We start from the raw sequence: 22,390 nt of genomic DNA, 5'->3' as shown, positions 1-22,390 counted from the left end.
TTGTTGTTTTGTGGGTCGCCGTGATGCCATCACTCTTTTATACACATATAGATAACCTGCACCTTAAATTGGGCCCGGAATATAATCGGCAGCCAGTGGATCTGCTTGAACAGGGAGGTTGACCTCTCCCTATAAGCAGCTCCAGTTAGTAACCTGGCTGCCGACCGTTGTACCAACTGCAATTTCCAGACCGTCTTCAAGGGCAGCCCCACGTAGAGTGCGTTATAGTAATCCATCCTTGAGGTAACCAGAGCGTGGACCACCATGGCCAAGTCAGACTTCTCGAGGTACGGTCGCAGTTGGCGCACTAGCTTTAGCTGTGCAAAGGCCCTTCCGGCCACCGCTGACACCTGAGCATCAATGTTATCTGTCTTCTCTGCAAAAAAATTCTAATCTTTATGGTTGTAAAAGGGATGCAAAGGAGAAGGGATACATCTTCTTGCTTCTAAACGGTTTGGGACCTGCCTATCTTCGTGACCGCGTCGTCCCCTATGAACCCACCCGGTTGCTGAGATCTTCCGGGGAGGCCCTCCTCTCGCTTCTGCCCTCCTCACAACTGCGTTTGGTGGGGACGAGAGACTTGGCCCCCCGACTCTGGAACTCCCTCCCCAGGGAGATTAGGTTGGCTCCCTCTCTATCTTCCTTCAGGAAACAACTGAAGACTTGGATGTTTCAGCAGGCCTTCGGAGATAATCATTAATTAATCAGCCCCAGAGGGTTTTTAATCTATTCTGTATTTATTACGGCCTTACCTTTCATGTGTTTTTAATGTAATTTTTATCCTGTATTGTTGTTTTAATTGATATATTGCATTACTGTTTTATCTGTTTTATATTGTGATTGTATTATGTTGCTTTTATTTTGTCCTTATGTTGTCTGGGCCTCTGCCCCATGTAAGCCGCCCCAGGGCTGCAGTGAGGACAGACCCTAACTATTCAAGTCAATTTCATGGTTCAGTTAATCCCTGAACAAGACTTCCTAAATCCCAGTACTGCCCATCCCACTGGCTCTTGATCCTCATAACTAAACAGTGGTACAGTGCACTGGTAAAGCAGGCTCTTCATGTCAGGGAGGAAAAATACTGTTTCCAATGTAAATAATAAACCTTGAAGCCAACGTTAATTTTGTACAGTGCTTGTAATGGTGTCGGCATGCATACAAAGAATTCTACAAATAATTAAATGCTCCATTTTATTTATTTTCCATATTCTTTATTTCACATTTATAGGACAATCAATATAAATGCCACAATAGCATGGTGAACACTATCTTGCTTAAAAATAATGTAAAAATAATAACAACCATCTCCCCGAAGGGACTTAGGGCAGCTTACAAGGGGATCAAGCAAAGCATAAAGAAGGATTACAAAGCTACATAATTAAAAACATATAACAAATAAACAATATAATTAAAAAGGTAAAAACATAAAAATAATCAATTGACATCAGCAACCAATACAAATCACAATAAATAGCTTACCTTTTCTGTAAAATTTGTTGTATAACATGATGTTTTGGTGCTTAATTTGTAAAATCATAACCTAATTTGATGTTTAATAGGCTTTTCCTTAATCCCTCCTTATTATCCAACATTTCCACTTATCCAACGCTTTTATTTTTCAGTGATTGGTTTGGGAGGGGCACCAAAATTCTGTTCGCTTACACTTTAAAATTACTTAGGGCTGGCCCTGCCTCTGAACAAATCTTGTCAGGGAAACCCTGGGATAGGGTCATCATAAGTCAGAAACAACACACACAGGAGGAAATGCCCTTTCCTCCCATTGGCATAGGACATCTGATGTCAAGAATCTTTGGAGCAGAACCTTGGAGATGCGAAGAAGCATGTTGCAAAGGTATTTCCATTCAAGTTGAATAGGAAGTCAAGAACCTGTAGCTGCCCAAATGCCAAACTACAACTCATTATTTCCAAACAAAATGCTGTTTTTCCACTTCAGTCCTAAATTATGCTGATCTCATTTCCTGCTCAAACATACAAATCTGTAAAGATCATGTAGCTCTGGAAGGGTGTTTGACTTACAATAAATAAGAACATTACTGCTTTATAAGGGGTGTGAGAAAAGTAAGTCCCTTCACCCCAGATTTCTTTTCAACTCCCAAAACCAATACGGACACACTGACTACTCATTTTCTAGCTCAAAAAGGGATGAACTGCATAAAAGACAACTTTTCAAAGAGGTCACATGTAGACCCTGCATTACTTAACATCAAAAGTACCACTTTTCCATTCAGAAGTGGATCCCTATCTTATTTCTAGATATTCAACATCATTTTGGCGTTGATTCTGCACATGCCAGGACTTTCAAACGGACCTCCTTTTCTTTTTTCTTGAGATGTGGCTAATGGTTTTCTCACTATCTTACTGTTCTGCTTCTCCTTGAGAACTGCTGCTGAAAATGTCTGTGCCAAGAACAGATAAATCGGGCTTTTTGCAGTTACCTGTGAAACTCTCAATTTCATAATAGTTGATGGCGTGATATGTACTCAGCCCGCCGTGGTGAATCTTCCTGTTTAAAAGCTTGGATCGCTCGTATGTCAACCTAGAAAAAGGAAATGGGAATCGTAAACTCTTTAAAAATGCATTAAGCCATTTGCTCATGCAGGCCTCTGCTCACCTTCTGCTTGCCGTTTTTGTGTTCAACTGCTTGTTGATTTCTTTTTTAATGTCTTCATCAGAAACCATTACTTGGAAGGCCTTGAGATTATGCCTTGCTTCCTGATGGAAACAGAAGGGCAGCAACTGCATTATTCATGTATCTCACACTATTTAGAGTACTAATGGCAGCCAAAATCACTTCACCATTGAAGACTGAAAGACTGTTTTTTGAACAAACCCTATGTTGAAGCAAAAACATGAACAGATAATGGTCATATGCATTTTGTATTTTGCTGTTGTTGAGTGCCTACAAGACATTTTTGAATTATGGCCATCCTGAAATGAACCTATCAATGGGTTTTCTTGGCAAGATTTATTCAAAGAAGGATGCCATTGTCTTCCTCTGAGGGTGAGAGTGTGATTTGTCCAATGGATTTGAACTCTGGTCTGCCAAAGCCATAATACAGCAGTCAACCCACTATAACACACAATTATTCTATGATTAAACAGTTAATCCTATCTTTAAGGTTTATTTGCATGGACATTTGCTGCATTTTTATCATCTTATTTCAAGCCATCTTTTCAACAAAATTGGTTCCCACTCCTTTCATGAATTATATATTTGAATCAAACAGGAATTGTATATTTGAATCAAACATGCTGCACAGGTGCATGAAAATGATAGGCCTCCATTCTTATCAACTCCAACCAGCATGGATGATAACATCTACATGTAGATTTAGATTGTTTCCCAAGACCCTTCTCCAAGTGCTTGCCAGAATGAGATAAATGAGATATTTTCATGATCTTTCATTCCAGTAATGGAATGCACTCCACAAGAAAGTTCACCTACTACCTGCTTTGTAGACTTTTCAATGCAAAATGAAACCTTCTTATTCTTCCAGACTACATGTACAGTAGAGTCTTGCTTATCCAACGTTCTGGATTATCCAACGCATTTTTGTAGTCAATGTTTTCAATATATCGTGATATTTTGGTGCTAAATTCGTAAATACGGTAATTACAACATAACATTACTGCGTATTGAACTACTTTTTCTGCCAAATTTGTTGTCTAACATGATGTTTTGGTGCTTCATTTGTAAAATCATAACCTAATTTGATGTTTAATAGGCTTCTTCTTAATCTCTCCTTATTATCCAACGTATTCACTTATCCAACGTTCTGCCGGCCCGTTTATGTTGGATAAGTGAGACTCTACTGTATTCACATTTTCCTCTGTTCTTCCTTCCTTTGCTGCTGATTTTCCTTTCTTTAAAAAATATATGGCTACTTCAATTGTATTTATTTTACTCTATTTCATTATATTAATGTATTCTATTATTATAATCTTCATTTTGTGAACAGCACTTGGGCTGTCATAAACAGATCATGATAATGACATGGATTATAAATACCTTCTGAAACAGAATCATGGAAGCGTAGATTTGGAAGGGACCCCAAGGGCCATCCTGTCCAGCCCCCTGTCATTCAGGAACACACAATCAAATAACTCCTGAATGGTGGTCACTCAGCCTCTGTTTAAAAACTTCCAGAGAAGGAGATTCCAGCCCCTCTGAGACAGCATATTCCACTATTAAACTTATCATCAGGATATTTTTTTTCCTAATATTTAGGTGAACTCTCTTTTCTTGCAATTTGAATCAATTGCACCGTGTCTTAGTATCTAGAGCAGAAAACAAGCTTGCCTCATCCTCAATGTGACATCCTTTCAAATATCTAAACATGGCTATCATGTCCTATCTCAGCCTTTTCTTCTCCAAGCTCAACATACTAAGCTCCCTACACTGCACCTCAAAATGTTCTTCTACTGATTTCTAAAGACTGAAAGTGAGGAACAAAACACACCTCACTGGGGACATTGTTTCAAAAACTCAAAGCCACCTCTGAGAAAGTTCTGATATAAGTCAACATACATGGTCTTCTGTGAAAAGTGGGGGAAGTGGACTAAGGCCACCCAAAGATGACCAGAACATGGGGAAGAAGATCATGGCTATGTATTAATTTCAAGAATCATCTATAGTAGTGGTTCTCAACTTGTGGGTCCTCAGATATTTTGGCCTTCAACTCCCAGAAATCCTAACAGCTGGTGAACTGGCTGAGATTGCTGGGAGTTGTATGCCAAAACACCTGGGAACCCACAGGTTGAGAACCACTGATTTAGAGCAAAGGTGGGTCACTTAGATGGGTCTTGGGTTCAAATATGCTCCCTGTTACTGGCTTAACACTGAAACCCTCAACTGCCACTGTCCTGCTGTCTAAATTCAATGGGAAACTGGTATCATCTTGCACTCTAAATGTGGTTGCCCTGGTTGTCTCCAGACATTAGTGGCAATTGGTACAACCCCAAATGCTTTCTTTAAAGGGTATTTTCCTCTTTTGCTGTAGCTTCTGTCATCTCTAACCATTAGCCACACTGGCCAGGGATAAAGGAAATCCAATAACATCTGGAAGGTCATTGGTTCCTCAAACAAATGTAGTTCACAATCCACCTTAAAGGCAACAAGTCACAACTTTAGCAGATTTATATTTGACATACAGACCTTGGGGGCAGAAACATCCTTTGTTTTTTTATCTGGGTCTGTGATCTGTGTGTCAGAAGACATATCTTCCAGCATGGGGTGGGTGGGCATACTTTGTGGATCTATCAGGATTTCATAAGGAACTCTGGGATGCTTCCAGGAGGCTGGTGTAAAGATCTCCCAAGGTTCTGCTTGGCCAAAGGTTCCTATGGGAGGGAAGGAGGGAGGGGAAGGTGGAGGAAGAAAGAGGAATGGAGAATAAAACAGTATTCTATGGAAGTAGCTCTTTCAAAAATTATAGGGAAGGATAACAGTTTGGTGTGACAGCTCTTAAAAGAAAGAAAAGTCTAGCTATTCAAGGTTGTGATTATTTTAGACAGAATTCTGTATGATTTAGAGTACATCAATTTCCCTTTTCTAATATAAGCTGTAACTCCATTGTTGTTTCAAAGCAAATAAAAGAATTAGTTGGATCCGGATTCAGGGATCTTCTTCCAGTGGGGCAAAAGTACTGGAATTTTGTAATCTTTATTGGTGTGGTTCTTGAGTTTTTTAAATTATCAAAACAATATTTCTATAGTCGAAGACTATTTTCTGGTATTTTCTGTCCCCAACTGCAATATTTTACTTCTACACTTGAGTGAGGGGTTTTCTGTACAGTTACATAGGAACTGTGAAAGTCTTCCAGTCTCCGGCGTTTACTATGAAGCAGCTGGTCCTGTTAATCAGGAGGAAACTGGCTGCTGGCTAACTCCTGACTTTTGCAAGTGAAATATGGAAAATTGTGACAGGTTCTGTTTGTCACACTGGAGTTTGCTCATAGGAGGGTATGGGAATATTAATCAGTTGATTTCTGAGCAGCAGGAGAACAGACCTCTGTTGATTGCAGCAGCTGCTGTGATCTACAGAAGTCTATTATTCTATGATTAGTGGGGATCAGGACAGGATTCAATGCACAGGACTCTAATATATAACTATAAAACAATATATTTCAAACATCTAATTAAACAATGTATACAACAATGCGTTCGTTAATCTTTAAGATACCACATGGCCAAGAAGTAAAAATCAGCATCACATAGCCTATCGCCAATGCCATGCAAATGCACTGGCTGACAGCAGCGCAGCATTGCACATATTTCGCTCAGCTTCTTATTCCCATTAACCTTGAGTTAAGTGCATTGTCATAACTCCTTGTTTTATGAATGCATCATTTACCAATGTATTCTCCATTCAGGCTCCACAGGCGAATAGTACGATCAATGGAACTGGATAACAAGATGTTGTCTTCGTCTATAACCTCTAATCTGCATTGTTAAACCAGAAAATGAACCAATTAGACAATCTGGCATATTTCAATTAACCTATTTATTTATTTATTTACAGTATTTATATTCCGCCCTTCTCACTCCGAAGGGGACTCAGGGCGGATTACACTGAACACATATATGGCAAACATTCAATGCCAACAGACAAACAACATACATTAGACAGACTCAGAGGCATTTTTAACATTTTTCCAGCTTCACGATTCCGGCCACAGGGGGAGCTGTTGCTTCACCGTCCAGTGGTGGCTGTACTTCCGCATTCCTTTCCTCGTGTTTTGCTGGCAGTTTTATGGTGTTGTAAATTAGCCTCCCGCATAAAGCGTCCCTAAATTTCCCTAATTGACAGGTGCAACTGTCTTTCGGGGCTGCATAGGTCAACAGCAAGCCGGGGCTATTAATGGTCGGAGGCTTAACCCGACCTGGGCTTCGAACTCATGACCTCTCGGTCAGTAGTGATTTATAGCAGCTGGTTACTAGCCAGCTGCACCACAGCCCGGCCTCTGATATAGAGCTTCTTCTTTTCTAATTTTTTTAAATACATGCCTGGCCCTCTTTTTCCTCCTCATTCTCTTTGGGGGGGGGGAGCTGGAAGCTTTTTAGCAGCATCAGTATGATGAGGATTTTGAAGGAGTGCCAGATTATACTAGCATGTCTTTGGTATAAAATATAACAAAGCTTCCTTTCCATGTTCATACACACACACACACACACACACACACACACACATGAGTTTCCCCCAGGATATTTAAAATCTTAGATGTGTATGTTTAGCCACCAATGTTGAAATCATATGAAAAGTAGAGACTAGTGAAAGAGAAAAATATGTCTTGATGTATTTTGATAAATGCTCTTATGTGATTTCCATAAAGTTCAAATGTGCTTTGCTATTAATACAAGGCTTACCTGGCTTGGCTGTTCCATTTCATATGTGCACATTGTTAGTGTTGCAATAAAAATTAGCTGGAACTTATTTAACTGCTCTTCTTTTGTGTCCCTATAACATTTCTGCTTCTGGCACCGAATTTTCAGTTACAGAAAACGTGCTAGGCATACATCTGCTTTCTTAAATGAAATACGTTTGTATATAAACACAAACTTGTTTTGCTACATGTTCAACTTATACTTACGAGAGAACCAGATTTACATGAGCTCTCCAATGATTTACATCTAGAACAATATAAAGAAAAATATCTCTGTTTGAACACATAATATTATAACATACAGTCATTCAGGGATGAGAAAACTTGAAGCTTGTGGGATTTACATTTTTTACTAGAACCTTAGCCAATTGGAGCCAGGTCCAAAAATCAGGTATCTATATCTAAAGAATTAAGAGTCCAGAATTGTGGACTGAAGACCAGGACAGAATGAAGCTCTGTGTCATTCCTTGGTACATTACATTTTATCCCTTTAAGCCATGTAATTTGAAAGAAGAAAATGGAAATGTCATTGTCAACACTACTGTTAAATTTGAGAGTCAGAAATCCTTACTGATCTATCCACTATTGTAGCAATATGCAAAAACATTGTCTTAAGTGTTAAACTTCTATGTGAATATAAGACGCAGTTAATACCTAAAAGCAACAGTCTTAAATGTCTCATCTCTATAGAAAAATAGCATCATGTATACAAAGAATATCCTGTGCATGTGAAAAAAGCAACTTATTTAAGACATATCACAGTTACATTTTATTGTCTTTGTTTATATATGTTTGATGGTCTGTCCTTTAATGAAAAGGGCTTTGTAAATAAACACTATTAAATTGGATGTATGCCCAGGACCTATCTGATTGCACAATGATATTCTTGGAACAATATCATTTTAAGGAGCATCAACGAAATAACATCATATTCTAGATCCCAGAATCCCTTGTAAACCTCACCAGTAAAACTAGACAATGTTCATCAGATTTTTTTTTACAAAGATAAAAATGAAACAGAAATGTTTAGAACTTCTTTTTAAGAGAGATGCTCCCTTAAGTGGGGAATATATCTCTTTGTCATATATTTGGCCTTTCTCACCTACATAACTTACATTAAAATGTTTTGCTTTGTGATTGCTCATTGGAAGGTTTAAATTCGAGGTCTGAGTGATGAGTCAAACGGTAGCTCTGGAGAACAGCTTCACAGATTTCTCTTAATGTCTAGTTCCACTCTTAGCAGATAGTGGAGTGCAAGTCTTGAATAACAAAGGATGAATGACATCCCAGCCTTTCCTCTGATACCAAAATAGTCGAGGATGCCCTTCTAGGATGATGAAGTGCAAGTGTTGGGTCAGACCTAAAAACATTTGGCAAAGCTCCAACTACCTAATTAAATTCTTCTTGAATGTGTTCCTGTGAATGACAAGCCTTAGAAAAAACAGTCGCCTTCACAGGCTAAAGACAGGCTAAACCAGGCATGGGCAAATTTGGGCCCTCGAGGTGTTTTGGACTTCAACTCCCACAATTCCTAACAGCCGGTAGTTAGGAATTGTCTGAATTGAAGTCCAAAACACTTGGAGGGCCCAAATTTGCCCATGCCTGGGCCAAACAATTTGGGATATCAAAATTACCCCACATTATACTTCTAAAAACCAGGTTTCATCCTGTTTTAATAGACAAAACTGACAGGTACATACATTTTGGTACTGTTTCCTTTGGATTCTCAAGAGCATAATCTTGAATGTCATGAATATACACATATCCATCCTCATCGGCGGCATACAGGTATGAATTATCTGCAGTCACAGCAATGCTGCTGATCAAAGCTTTCTCTTTAGTCTGGAACACAAATGGATACAGATCACATTGTTGAGCTAATAACTGAGACAACATGTAATATCTATCCTCCAGAATGCCCCACTCCCTTATGACCCTGTTCGCTGTGGTTTTTATTTTTATGTCTTTCTCACCCCGAGTTTTAACTTAATGTTCATGTGGTCTGCCCTTGTTTTTATTGTCTCCTTGTTTTATTTTGTAATGGATATTATTTACTGTATTGTTTATTGTATTGTGTTGTGCTGTTCTTTTATATGCTGTTTACATTGTATTGTTTTGGGCGTGGCCCCATGTAAGCCGCCCCGAGTCCCCATTGGGGAGATGGTGGCGGGGTATAAATAAAGTTTTATTATTATTATTATAATTTGGTTTGCTCTGCTTAAAGGCTTGCCAGAGACTAGCCAGAAGAATCCTGTCCTTCATACTTGGGAAGATGCTCTGAAGTTCTCATATGGGTGCCCTTCCAGATGCTGTTGAGTTCCTGCCAGCATGGCAAAGGACAATGGTCCAAAAGCATCCAGGGAGCCATATAGTTTCATTCCTGGCTTAACTTCTGGTAGGCTGTACTAGGGACAGCCCCACCCTTTTGTTTGCTTTCTGTTTCTTGTTTCCTATTCAAGGACCCTCAAAGTAACCAGATGCACATTTATCTATAATTAAAATATTTCATTTTATATTCTACTTTTCTTAAAGGTTTTAACACAAGTGGCTTACATAAACAAATGAGAAACAATGATGTTTTGATAGATGCCACTATTTTAAAGGTCTGCATGACAACCGGATTTTTTTTTTCCTGGAAGCTATAACTACACATTTCTTAATTCACTCAGTTATCTCCAACTCTTCGTGACCTCATGGACCAGTCCACGCCAGAGCTCCCTGTCGGCCGTCGCCGCCCCCAGTTCCTTCAAGTTCATGCCAAGGATACCGTCCGTCCATCTTGCCCTTGGTCGGCCTCTCTTCCTTTTTCCTTCCATTTTCCCCAGCATCATGATTTTTTACAAGCTTTCCTGTCTCTTCATGATGTGGCCAAAATACTTCATCTTTGCCTCTAGTATCTTTCCCTCCAGTGAACAGCCGGGCATTATTTCCTGGAGGATGGACTGGTCTGTTCTTGCGGTCCAAGGCACTCTCAGCATTTTCCTTCAGCACCAAAGTTCAAAAGCATCTATCTTTTGAACAGCCTTTCTTATGGTCCAGCTCTCGCATCCATAGGTTACTATGGGGAATACCATTGCTTTGACTATGTGGACCTTCGTTGCCAGTGTGATGTCTCTGCTCTTCACTATTTTGTCAAGGTTGGCAATTGCTCTCCTCCCAAGAAGTAAACGTCTTCTGACTTCCTGGCTACAGTCTGCATCTGCAGTGATCTTCGTGCCTAGAAATACAAAGTCTGTCACTGCCTCCACGTTTTCTATTTGTCAGTTATCAATAGGTGTGGTTGCCATGATCTTGGTTTTCTTGAAGTTTAACTGCAGCCTAGCTTTTGCACTTTTTTCTTTCACCTTGGTGATAAGGCTCCTCAGCTCCTCCTCACTTTTGGCCATCAGAGTGGTATCATCTGCATATCTAAGGTTCTTAATGTTTCTTCCATCAATTTTAACTCCGGCCTTGGATTCGTCAAGCCCCGCATGTCGCATGATGTGTTCTGCGTACAAGTTGAATAGGTTGGGTGAAAGTATGCAGCCCTGCCGTACTCCTTTCCCAATCTTGAACCAGTCTGTTGTTACTGTGGCTACTTGGTCTTTATACAGATTTCTCAGGAGACAGACAAGGTGACTTGGTATCCCCATACCACCAAGAACATGCCACAGTTTATTATGGTCCACACAGTCGAAGGCTTTAGAATAGTCAATAAAGCAGAAATAGATGTTTTTCTGAAACTCCCTGGTTTCCTCCATTATCCAGAGGATACTGGCAATTTGGTCTCTCATTCCTCTTCCTTTTCTAAACCCAGACTGTACATCTGGCAACACTAGGGGTGTGCAAAATGGCACATAATCCAATTTGCCCCCCCCCCCCCACCACCACCACCACCACACACACACACACACACACACTTTCTGTTTTTGGGAAGAATCTTCCTGAAATGGAAATAGAACTCAGGGTTCCAAATTACAAATTCTAATCTCCCAAAATCTTCCTAAAACCAGAATTGGGGGGGGGGGGCACCCAAAATTTGAAACTAATACAGGATGAAAACAGATTTGCGCATACCCCTACTACACACCTTTCCCCACCTCCAAAAATGGCAATCATTTTGGTGTATGGGAAGTAGAATGAACTAAAACTACCATAGATAGCAAGACAGTGGTATAGTTACTCTCTTATTACCTTGACCTAACAAGATTAACTTTATGGGCCACTAGAGTGAACACTGATTTCCTAATTCCTATTTAAACTATATCCATTAGACCACATTGTCTGTTTGGATGATAAATGACAAAAAGGAGAACTCTTGTATTTACATTGTCATGCAGTATTCAAATGTGATTTGTGTTTTGTAGTCATGTTATATCTTAAGAAATGAGTTCAGCTAGATTTTCGTTACAAAATAAAGAAATTTAGAGGCTTTATCAGTCCAACGTACAGGTGAAAAACTTGCCACAAGTGGATCTCCACCAAACAAACTCCAGAAATGAAGATAACCTGAAAAAGATGTGGTGACATAGAAAGAAATGTGTTGTAGCAGCAAACAAGGGAATATTTATGTAGTAAGCATTCATAGGAACATTTACTTGAAGGCCTATTCCCACAGCTACAGCATTGCTAAACATATCGGCTGTGTCATGCAAAGTTCAAAGTGCATCCTAAAACTATTACAATGTGACTTCATCCCATGTAAGGGGGGAAAACATCTTTATCTATTGTAATAAAGCTACCAAAACTAGGTAATGAGGTAAAAAAAACAAGATTAGATTGTAAAAAAAATCCAACCCACTTCATCAACTGTTTTACATTACACTAAAAGTTCACAGTATACTAACCCTGTGCTAATAAAGTGACAACATGAGTCAATGCTTTAGCAATCATGTGGCAAACAGCAGGGTATGAACTGAACAGAATGGTCTAATGATGCTACATGTCCTGCCACGAGGAGGCAAAACATTACCTGCTGCCCTGTCTCTTTAAGGTTCCAAAGGGGCAGAGCTTAGCCTTGGCCCCTGCCAGCCTGAAATGGCAGTTATTTTTGTCAGTTAGAATTTGTCAGTTGGTGAGGCACTGGAAGGAAGTGTAGGAAGTAAAAGGATCACAGAATTCACGTCACGTTGGAACTGTATTCAAATTAGATTAAAAAGCCACAGACTACAGCAATAGAGAAAGCCATGTCAACAACACTGCATTGAAGTCATCTCAAAGATACAAAGAATCCAGTCATAACAAGACTTTATACTCTGTGGCAATATCTATCCAGAACTGCATAGACTCAAAGATTTCTTTCCTCACAAGAGACTTCATAGTGGCAACAAGAGGAAAAGAGATCAATTTTGTCTATTAATAAAATATTTTGTTTCACAACTACAGTCTCCAATCTGTCCTTCGTGCTATGAGTCCTTCCAGTTCATTTAAGTTAAGCATGGAGGCAGAACAGTGAATTTCTTTCCTTTGAGCTTCCCCAGTAAAAGTGAATTTCTGTGGAACAGTTAATTTCTTTCCTTTGACCTTCCCAAGTAAAAGTGAATTTCTTTCCTTCAAGCTTCCTGAATAAAAGTGAATTTATTTTCCTTTGAGCTTCCCCAGTAAAAGTGAATTTCTTTTCTTTAAGCTTCCCAAGTAGCAGTTGATTTCTTTCTTTTGACCTTCCTGAGGAGAAGTGAAAACTACCTCAGAAGAAGAAGGAGTTAAGAAGCCATTTTGACTGTAGAGAGAGTGCAGTCATAGAGGGCAGCGCCATTTTGAAGGAACCTGAGGGAAGCCCTTTCGGAGGAAAATGTGGCTTTCAGGACCACAATAGTTATTTTTAAGTCTAAAAAGTTTTAAGTCTCAGTAAAAGGACTGAGAATCTTAAAAGTTAGTGATCACTTTATTTAAGGGGCTATTAGTAACGGACAGCAACAGGAGAATAAAAGACCTATATTCCAAAGTAACGGAGAATAGGCTATTCAGTCCTTTCTGTCCAAAAGCAATTCAGTCTAATATAAAGTGACACAAACTTCAGAAGACTTAAAGATGTCTGCTTCTTCCTCACAAAAGAGCAGGATATCTAAACCTACCTCAAAAATGTTGTCCTTCTGGCAAGATAAACTAGATTCCTTGAAACCTAAATATCAGAAGTCATGGCAGAGAATTTTAGATCTGAGTCAAGCAAGCCAGCAGCAGAAAGAAATATTAGATTGTAAGGAAAGATTACAACATCAATACTGTGAATGGATAACATATTCAGATAATATAATCTCTTTGCTTGAGCATATGAAAACTTCAGAATCTTTAATAAATAAGGAAGAAATGTTGTCAGAGAGAGAGAGAAGGGAACTAGAATTTGATACTATCATGAATGATTTATCTAACAAAATATCAGAAGGTTAGGCAGAAGAAGACCCTGCCTCCCTTATGGAAACTGTTGATGAAGAACAAGTGCAACACATGTTTAGTAAAGACACAGATACAAAGTCAAACAGGTCTGTGTGTACATTAGCAGGCAAATCAAGATCATCTCATACATCCCATAGAACAGAAAGAACGAGAGTGACTTCTGTTCATAGTGGTTCTTCTGGCCAATCCCTTAGTCTGGTCATAAAAGCTAGGGCCGAGGCAGCTGCCGCAGTAAGACAAATAGAGTTTCTTAAGAAAAGACAGCAAATTATTGCAGAAAATGCTGAACTAGATGCCTTAGCTGCTGCCAAGCAGGCAGAAAATAAAGCCCGTCAAGTAAAAACAGAAGCTACTCTAGAAACGTTAGCACAGGTTGCAAAGGCCGAGGTGTTACAAGTAAAAGCCTCAGTCCTAGAGCAAGGCCTCTTAGGAAATACATCCCCTCCAGATGTTACAACAGAAGATCCTGTCACAAAAGTGGATTCTTATTTAAATACGCAAATTATCAATATTGCAGCCCCTCCTGTGCTAACAAGAGAAAGTGCTGTAGCAAATAATTATTTTGTGTCACAACCAGAAATCACAGAGGTTTCTGCACCCAAAGTACATTATTTGCCATCTACAGAAGTAACAAGTCAAGCAGCAGCTCCATTGCATGACATATCTCAAACCAAGTTAGAGCAAAGCCTTCCAGTAGATACACAGGACTCAATGCAGTCAAACTACACAATACCAACAACTGCATTCAGTCTCAATCCCAAAGCAGCTAGTTGGGTTCCAGAAAACCCCCAGATCCAAACTAACTCTGGACCAACTTTGCAACAGTCCTCAGTCCCACTTGATATTTTGAATTACACCTCCTACAGAAACCCAAGAAGGGACTTAGCAGACAGAGGCATTCAGAAATTCTCTGATAAGCCAGAGGATTATATGTTGTGGAAGAATACATTTCAGTCAGCTCTCAAGCAACTAAAATTGCCTGTAGAGGAAGAGTTAAATTTATTGATCGCCTGGTTGGGACCTGCTTCTTCCGTACAGGTGAAGAGAATTTATGCAGCAAACATAAATAACCCACATGCAGCTTTAAATCGAGTGTGGGACCGTCTCAATGAACGTTATGGATCATCTGCACAGATAGAAATGTTGCTTCTGCAAAAGCTTAAACCGTTTCCTGCATTTACAAAAGGGGAATATGAGAAATTATGGGATTATGCAGATTTGCTTGAAGAATTGGAAGCAGCTAAGGGAAATCCAGATTTACCAGGGCTTGCATGTTTAGATCAATATTTAACACAACAAGAGATTATTGATAAACTGCCTTTCTCACTGAAGGAGGTATGGGGCCGGGAAGTTTTCTCTTATAAAGAAACTCATCAACGGAAATACCCACCATTTACACATCTCGTGAAGTTTCTCTTAAGATCAGCTAGAGAGAAGAATGATTTGCAAACTGGGTTTCCTCTTTTATATCGAAGTAATAAAAAGGATAAGAAACATTTCATAGAAACCAAAAGCAAACCACAAGTCACAGTTAGAAAAACTGAAACCAAGGTCAAATCAGTTGAACATCACACAAAGACATCAGCAGGAGTAATATGTCCAGTACACCAAATAGCACATGATCTGAATAACTGCAAAGAATTCAGGAGCAAACCTTATGAAGAGCGTTTAACCTTTGCCAGAGATCAAAGACTTTGTTTTAAATGTGGTACTTTTAGAAACCACATAGCCAAGGAGTGCAGGAGAAAGGTGAAATGTCAAGAATGCTTTAGTGAAAAACACTGCTCTGCACTACACCGCGAAACAACACCTCATCAGAAAGGAAAGAACTTTGAAAAGTCAGAATGTATTCTTGTGGAAACACCACAACCTAAGGAGATTAAGATAGCAACATCAACTTGCACAGCTTTGTGTGGAGAAGCAGGAAAAGAACGAACACGTCATCCTATTTGCTTGGTAGATGTCTACCCTGAGAACTCTCCAGATCAAGTTAAACGCATGTATGTTGCCTTAGATTCCCAAAGTGACACCTCCCTAGCAACACCTGAATTCTTTAACATCTTTCAAATTCAATCAAAAGAGGTAGAATATGTTATGACTACTTGTGGTGGAGATCAGGTCATGGTGGGGAGAGTAGCATCTGGATTCGTCCTCCAAACTATTGATGGCATGAAACAATTTAGGTTACCAGCGTTCGTAGAATGTCAAAATATACCTAAAGATGAAAGACAAATTCCTACGAGAGAAATAGCTATGAGTCATGCACACCTAAGATCCATGGCACATAAGTTACCAAGATTCGACCCTGGCGCAAAGATTCTTTTGCTTATTGGTATAGACTGTCCAGACTTGTTTTCAGTTAAAAAGCAAATAAAAGGTCGACCAGGAGCACCAATAGCTCAAGAACTAGAGATAGGCTGGACTATCCTAGGTCCAGTATGTTTAAACCGCAAAAGGTTGCCTTCTCATGCTCGAACCTTTTGCACAGGCTTCATGCCAAATGGACGTCCTACACAGATGTTAGATTGTTCGAATCACATCCAAATATGTTTCCAAAACACCGAGAGTTTAGAATCTTCAGTAGTTAGGACTACAGATCATGACAACCTAATAGTTTTGTCCAAAGAAAATAATCAACAGAAGGAACTTCTTGTAGGTTTCCTCTCACATGCAAACAGTGTTAGCGCCCCAGAACCAGCAGGCAAGTCATATATTATCGAATATGAAGAAAACAATCATACTGATAATAGAAGTTCAGAGCAGCCTAGTGCTTCAAAGTCTGTCATAAAAGAAGATGAAATTGAAGATATGTCCACATCGCAGACTGCACTTCAAACCAATTCCTCAACTCAGAGGGTAGAATCAGATATACCTTTTGACCATCCAGAAGCTCAAGTGTCTGTACAGCAAGCTATAGATGCTGTAATGATACCTCCAATAATGCAACCACCCACCAATGTTGGTGTTGACATTTTTGCCCCACCAGCAAAGATTACTAAAGAAGAATGGATGGCTGATCAAAAAGAGAGTTTTAATTGTCTAAATCATAGCCAAGTACAACTTCAAAAGGTCAGTGAGCATAATATAGATGGCCACAAGAACACTGGAAGTGATCCTGCGTTATCACAAATGATAGTGAGTCATACAAATTTCCACCCTGATGGATCAGATATGTGTAATCATTTGCAAGCAGAATATATGACCTCACAGGCTACCACCAATCAATTAAGAGCTGAGCTTGCCAAAGAACCCCGAGAAGTTGCTGTATATGAGCAAGAACTTCAAAAACTTCCGGAGACAAAGTATCAACTTGAAGAAGCTCATGGTCAGCTAAAAGAGCAGAAACAGTTATCTAATAAAAGGCTATTGGTCAAAGAACAGCAGGTTGCTAATCTTCAAATAAAGCCTTCATATTCTGAGGAGAAGCTAAAGGAGATAGCAGCAGTTGTAACCAAACTGCAGCAACAGTTAAATGGAATGAAGCAGCAGTGCCAGGATCATCGGAGCTTTCGGAGGAGTGCCCAGCAGAGAGCGAAAGTATTGGAGTTGGGACAAGAGCTTGTACCAGTCCAGGGGAGCCTGAACGGGTGTTGCATCATCGCAGAGAACAGGTTTGCCTTCCATGTTCCAGAATTAAAGGTAAGCTTTGACCGAAGAGGATTTAGTCCACATGAAGGAGGATCACAAGGACATCGAAGTGTGGGACTTTGAAAGGCCAACCACATTCTTCATCCCGACATTTCGTCTAGATCAATCTAGAGACTGCAGGAGAACTGAAGGATGAAACACCAGAGAAAGTCCAAGGGATGATGAATCTACGAGTTAGAACAGTTATAGTTTGTTTTAGATTAGTTGATAGTTTGTATTAGTTATTTGTTATTAATAAGGGGGTAAAACTTATTGATAAGTTTTAGGTGGGGAGTGTCCTGCCACGAGGAGGCAAAACATTACCTGCTGCCCTGTCTCTTTAAGGTTCCAAAGGGGCGGAGCTTAGCCTTGGCCCCTGCCAGCCTGAAATGGCAGTTATTTTTGTCAGTTAGAATTTGTCAGTTGGTGAGGCACTGGAAGGAAGTGTAGGAAGTAAAAGGATCACAGAAATTCACATCACGTTGGAACTGTATTCAAATTAGATTAAAAAGCCACAGACTACAGCAATAGAGAAAGCCATGTCAACAACACTGCATTGAAGTCATCTCAAAGATACAAAGAATCCAGTCATAACAAGACTTTATACTCTGTGGCAATATCTATCCAGAACTGCATAGACTCAAAGATTTCTTTCCTCACAAGAGACTTCATAGTGGCAACAAGAGGAAAAGAGATCAATTTTGTCTATTAATAAAATATTTTGTTTCACAACTACAGTCTCCAATCTGTCCTTCGTGCTATAAGTCCTTCCAGTTCATTTAAGTTAAGCATGGAGGCAGAACACTACAGATCTCCAAATCATCAGAGTATGTTTACAGAACATTTGTTGGTGACTAGGACTAAATCGGAATTTATAGAGATTGGAAGGAAATCAATTTACTCTTGCAACTTATTCCTATGAATAAATCAAAAGAACTGGTCAATTCAGTTCAAGTGAGTAATTCATCACACCTCTAATGCTGGATCTATACTGCATATAATCTAGTATACGATCCCAGATTGTTTGCTTGTAGATGGGGGCCTGAATATCATGAGAGTATAGAAACCATAGCAGAAATCCACACAAGTCACAAGAATCCATTCAGGATCTCAGTCTCCTGCCATTTTTAAGTCTAAACACAGTGGTGCATTTGCTCCTTTGCTCTGTTCTTCCTTTCAAAGGACTGTTCTGCCAATTGTTGCCTAGCATTGCAGCAGGTTTCTTTGATCCTACCTTGTGGCCCATTGGAAACAAGAGAGGCAGAGGCCGATTCAAATTTCATAGCACGGGTCTTAAGAAAGATTACTCGAGTGACACTTCCATCTACAGGTGAGAAGGGTAAGAACAAACTATTCAGTCATTTGAAAGCAAGCGTTCTTAAATTTCAAAGAGATATACAGCAAAAGAAAAAAGGTCCATTAAATGTTGAGGAATTCTAAACTTCCTGCAAGCACTGAAGTGAATACCAATGCTTAAATTTAATTGCTGTTTTCTATGGATTTCAGCCTCTAAACTAATTGTTTCTTTAAAAATACACAAAAAGTGCACTGCTATATGACTTATGTACCAGTTTTAAAACCAATTGAGGTATTAGGCAAGTCTAATATAAATATGTTTATCATCAATTTAATATATTTGGACTTTATCACACAAAAGGGGCAAATCGGCATTGAAGCAAGACCATCACTTTTGCAGATCTACCACTTGCCCATGACAAACCTATTCCCTGCTATAGACAGGAAAACCTATCAGTAGTCCTTGATCCTGTCACTTATTTTGTCTAATGAGTCCAGATCCACTGTGCCAACAAACCAACACAGAAGCAACATCAGGGGATGAGATTGTTTTATTCTCTCGCTTTTCCTTCCTCACTTTATTTCATGCTAACTCATCATGTAAAGTTTTTTTACCTAAACGTTGGAATTGCAAAATTGTTTTTACGATTATTATTTTTTAAATGGAGCAATGGGACTCCAGAAGGGTGGGGTTATGTTGCTAACTGGAAGTACAATTATGGGATCAGTGAAACATTGCAATTGTGTGACAAATGGAGAGGTATGGTAGTGAGGGTCACCATCCTGGTAAGTTGCTGCTATCCTTGATCATGTGAATGCAATGGGATAACAGCTTTATGTGATAAAGCCCCTTATCCTAATATCATCCAAGCTAAAATTATTTTGTTATGACTTATAGCTTGAGTCTATGAATGAGTCCCCTCGGGGAGATAGGGCGGAATACAAATAAAGTTTTTATTATACAGCATTGCTGTAGCCCAGTGGTTCCCAATCTTTTTTTGACCAAGGACCACTTTGACTGGGGATCACTTTCCAACATTAGTACCAAAAGGGTTATGAATCAGTTTTTGGTCAACTTTAGATTTGGTTTGGTTATTTGGGGTGCTGATTCAGAAAATTGCCTTGGATAGACCACATCAGCTCTAGTTTCTGATACGGAACATATGCCATCCAGTAGTTTCCATCTGCTCACCCACAGAAAACTATATTTAACAATCTAGAGCTGATGTGGTCTATCCGTTGTAATGGTCAGCTCTGTGGAAAGGAACGGAAATAAAATAAATAAAATAAATAAATGAAGAGGAAGGAGGTTTGCAGACTGGCTTTTCATTCTCACAGCCCACTGTTGGACCACAGCCCACAGGTTGAGAACCACTCTCAAGAACTGTTTCTGCTATAGCAGTTCAAGTAAAACTAACATACCAGTGAAGCAAAGGTGTTATTTTGAAGTCTTTAATCCTAAATTTAGGCTAGAAACCAATACTTATTTTCAGAAGCCTTTACACAATCTATTCATAAGATCTGAAATGGATGAATTGGAAAAAATAATTTGAATGTAGGGATATAAGAGCCTGTGTGGCATGCCTTCCATTTGTAAATTGGCAGGTGACCACTTATAGGTACGAAGTTTAGAACAAACACAATATTAAAGGCATGATGCCTTTGAATGAAAAATGCTGCTGTAGTGTATTTTACCTATTTGAATGCTAAAATAAATTGGGATGGACTTCATTATCTGGCCTTCCCAAGGGTTTCCATTTCTACCCAATTCCATCTGCAATGATTCATTCCAAGTACTGTAATTTATCCCAGTCTCAGGGCCATCTTCATCAATCATTCTCATTAAACTTACTTTTGGTGTCAACAGGCTCAGTAGCAACTGGTGTGCAGAATCTGTGGCATATGCGTCCTGACATCATATTCCAAACAATAATTTCACCATCATAACTGGAGGTGGCAAGGAAGGTGGGTGGGCACTGTGCAATACACAGAATATCTTCCTTGTGTCCTCGATTCTGGATCAGAAGAGAAAAAGGTTCTTGAAGCACTGTGTGCAGATCACACCTTTCTTGTGTTTTTATGCAAGGCCACAGCTCAACGGGTAGCTCAAGTCTTGCAAACAGACACCTTGCAAGAATGAACTATGGCCACAAGGCCTAAATTGGAAGTATGGCTGCTATGCACATCCCTAAGGCAAAACCTACAACATAGTATAATATAATAATAAAACTTTATACCTAGACCGCCCTCTCTCCCCAGAGAGACTCAGGGTGGTTAACATACATACAAACAGCAAACATTCAATGCCACAATTTCTTCATGAATATCAAAAGTATAAAATGACAATAACATACGCATTATAATAAAAATTCCACATTAGAAAAACAATAAATTTATATAGTAGATAAAGTGGTCACTTTTGGTGGTCCAGTCTCTGCCACTAAGAATGTACAAAGCTTCTAAACTCATCCCCTTATTGGAGAAAGTAAATGTATAAGACATAAATACATAAAGGAATGTTTTCTGAAGTTCAATAAAGCATAAATGTTCACTAACAGAAAACTTGAAAACATTACATTTTTATAGTTTCCTTCTGGGAGAAGGTTAATGACACACATTTATGTATACTGTATCTAGCTATATGATTAGCTTCAGGCATACTGTTCAAGGATATCTATGGGATCTAATATACATTTTTTAAGACCCATAAAACAGAAGACTCTTTCTATGTATCAAAATGAAGCATGGATCTTTGTTTCTTGGCTAACAGTATTTATTTATTGATTTATTTATTTGCAACATTTATATTCCGCCCTTCTCACCCTGAAGGGGACTCAGGGCGGCTTACAAGCTATATATACATACAATAAATTATATTATTAGTATAGCACAATATAAGCACTACATAAGCATTACATATTATTATATTGTATTATACAACTATATTGCAATATTATTACTAATATTGCATGTAATATAAATATACAATTATAATAGTGTATTATTATTGTTATTACATTGTATTACATCATAATATTATTATCAATATTATATGTATATATAATATATTATAATATTAGTATAGTATAATATGAGTATTATATACAGGGTACCACCCAGCTATACTTTACGGTAAGGCACAGTCGACTTGGGTATGTCTTGCAGTTATCTTTAGATGCCAACTAATGTTTACACATTTTCTTGTATATCTTGGGAGACTGAGTCTTTCTAAAAAAATAACTACGGTACATATTTAACACCATGTTTAGTTTCCAACAACAACTATTTTCAAAGTATTCAGAACAGTTTATATTTAATGTAGGCTGAGAAGATGTCTTACTAGATCATCTTGCCAGTGGGGTTGAGGCTTCTGAAAGTGTTGGAGACTATCTGTGGAATCCTGCAAAAAACAGATATCCAAATAATATGATGTAAAATAGGCATATCACCTTTCCACAAATAAAATGGGCCCAGTCCAACATAGTAGTTAAGGGTTTTACACTGAGATTTGAATATGTTGCAATCCTTTACTTGCAGATATCGGATGACGGACAGTTGGATTTGGTCCCATTGTTCAGTGGGTGCATATATGATTGGCTTGGGAGTTAATGGATTTGTTTTTCTGACTTTGTTTAGAATCACTGCATAGAATGATTCCCATTAATCCACTACTACTTGGCTAACAATAAGGG

At 38.9% G+C, this 22,390-nt stretch overlaps 1 protein-coding gene across 2 annotated transcripts in view; it reads right to left on the bottom strand.

The window, feature by feature from the left end:
- Positions 1 to 1,177: 1,177 nt before the first annotated feature.
- The window catches only part of LOC103278423 (WD repeat-containing protein on Y chromosome), an 82,452-nt gene continuing 61,239 nt past the window's right edge, over positions 1,178 to 22,390 (bottom strand). For both annotated transcript variants that reach the window (XM_062974698.1, XM_062974699.1), the window contains 10 exons: positions 22,039 to 22,098; positions 20,551 to 20,713; positions 18,637 to 18,726; positions 11,833 to 11,891; positions 9,104 to 9,245; positions 7,611 to 7,650; positions 6,374 to 6,462; positions 5,177 to 5,361; positions 2,633 to 2,733; positions 1,178 to 2,557 (listed from right to left, as the gene is read on the bottom strand). In XM_062974698.1, coding sequence (XP_062830768.1) covers positions 2,377 to 2,557; positions 2,633 to 2,733; positions 5,177 to 5,361; positions 6,374 to 6,462; positions 7,611 to 7,650; positions 9,104 to 9,245; positions 11,833 to 11,891; positions 18,637 to 18,726; positions 20,551 to 20,713; positions 22,039 to 22,098 — 1,110 coding nt within the window. In that variant the 3' untranslated portion in view covers positions 1,178 to 2,376. The remainder of the gene's footprint in view (positions 2,558 to 2,632; positions 2,734 to 5,176; positions 5,362 to 6,373; positions 6,463 to 7,610; positions 7,651 to 9,103; positions 9,246 to 11,832; positions 11,892 to 18,636; positions 18,727 to 20,550; positions 20,714 to 22,038; positions 22,099 to 22,390) is intronic.

The sequence above is a fragment of the Anolis carolinensis genome, chromosome 3 (assembly GCF_035594765.1).
Source record: "Anolis carolinensis isolate JA03-04 chromosome 3, rAnoCar3.1.pri, whole genome shotgun sequence".
NCBI lineage: Eukaryota > Metazoa > Chordata > Lepidosauria > Squamata > Dactyloidae > Anolis > Anolis carolinensis.
This window is presented reverse-complemented; position numbering and strand designations above follow the sequence as displayed.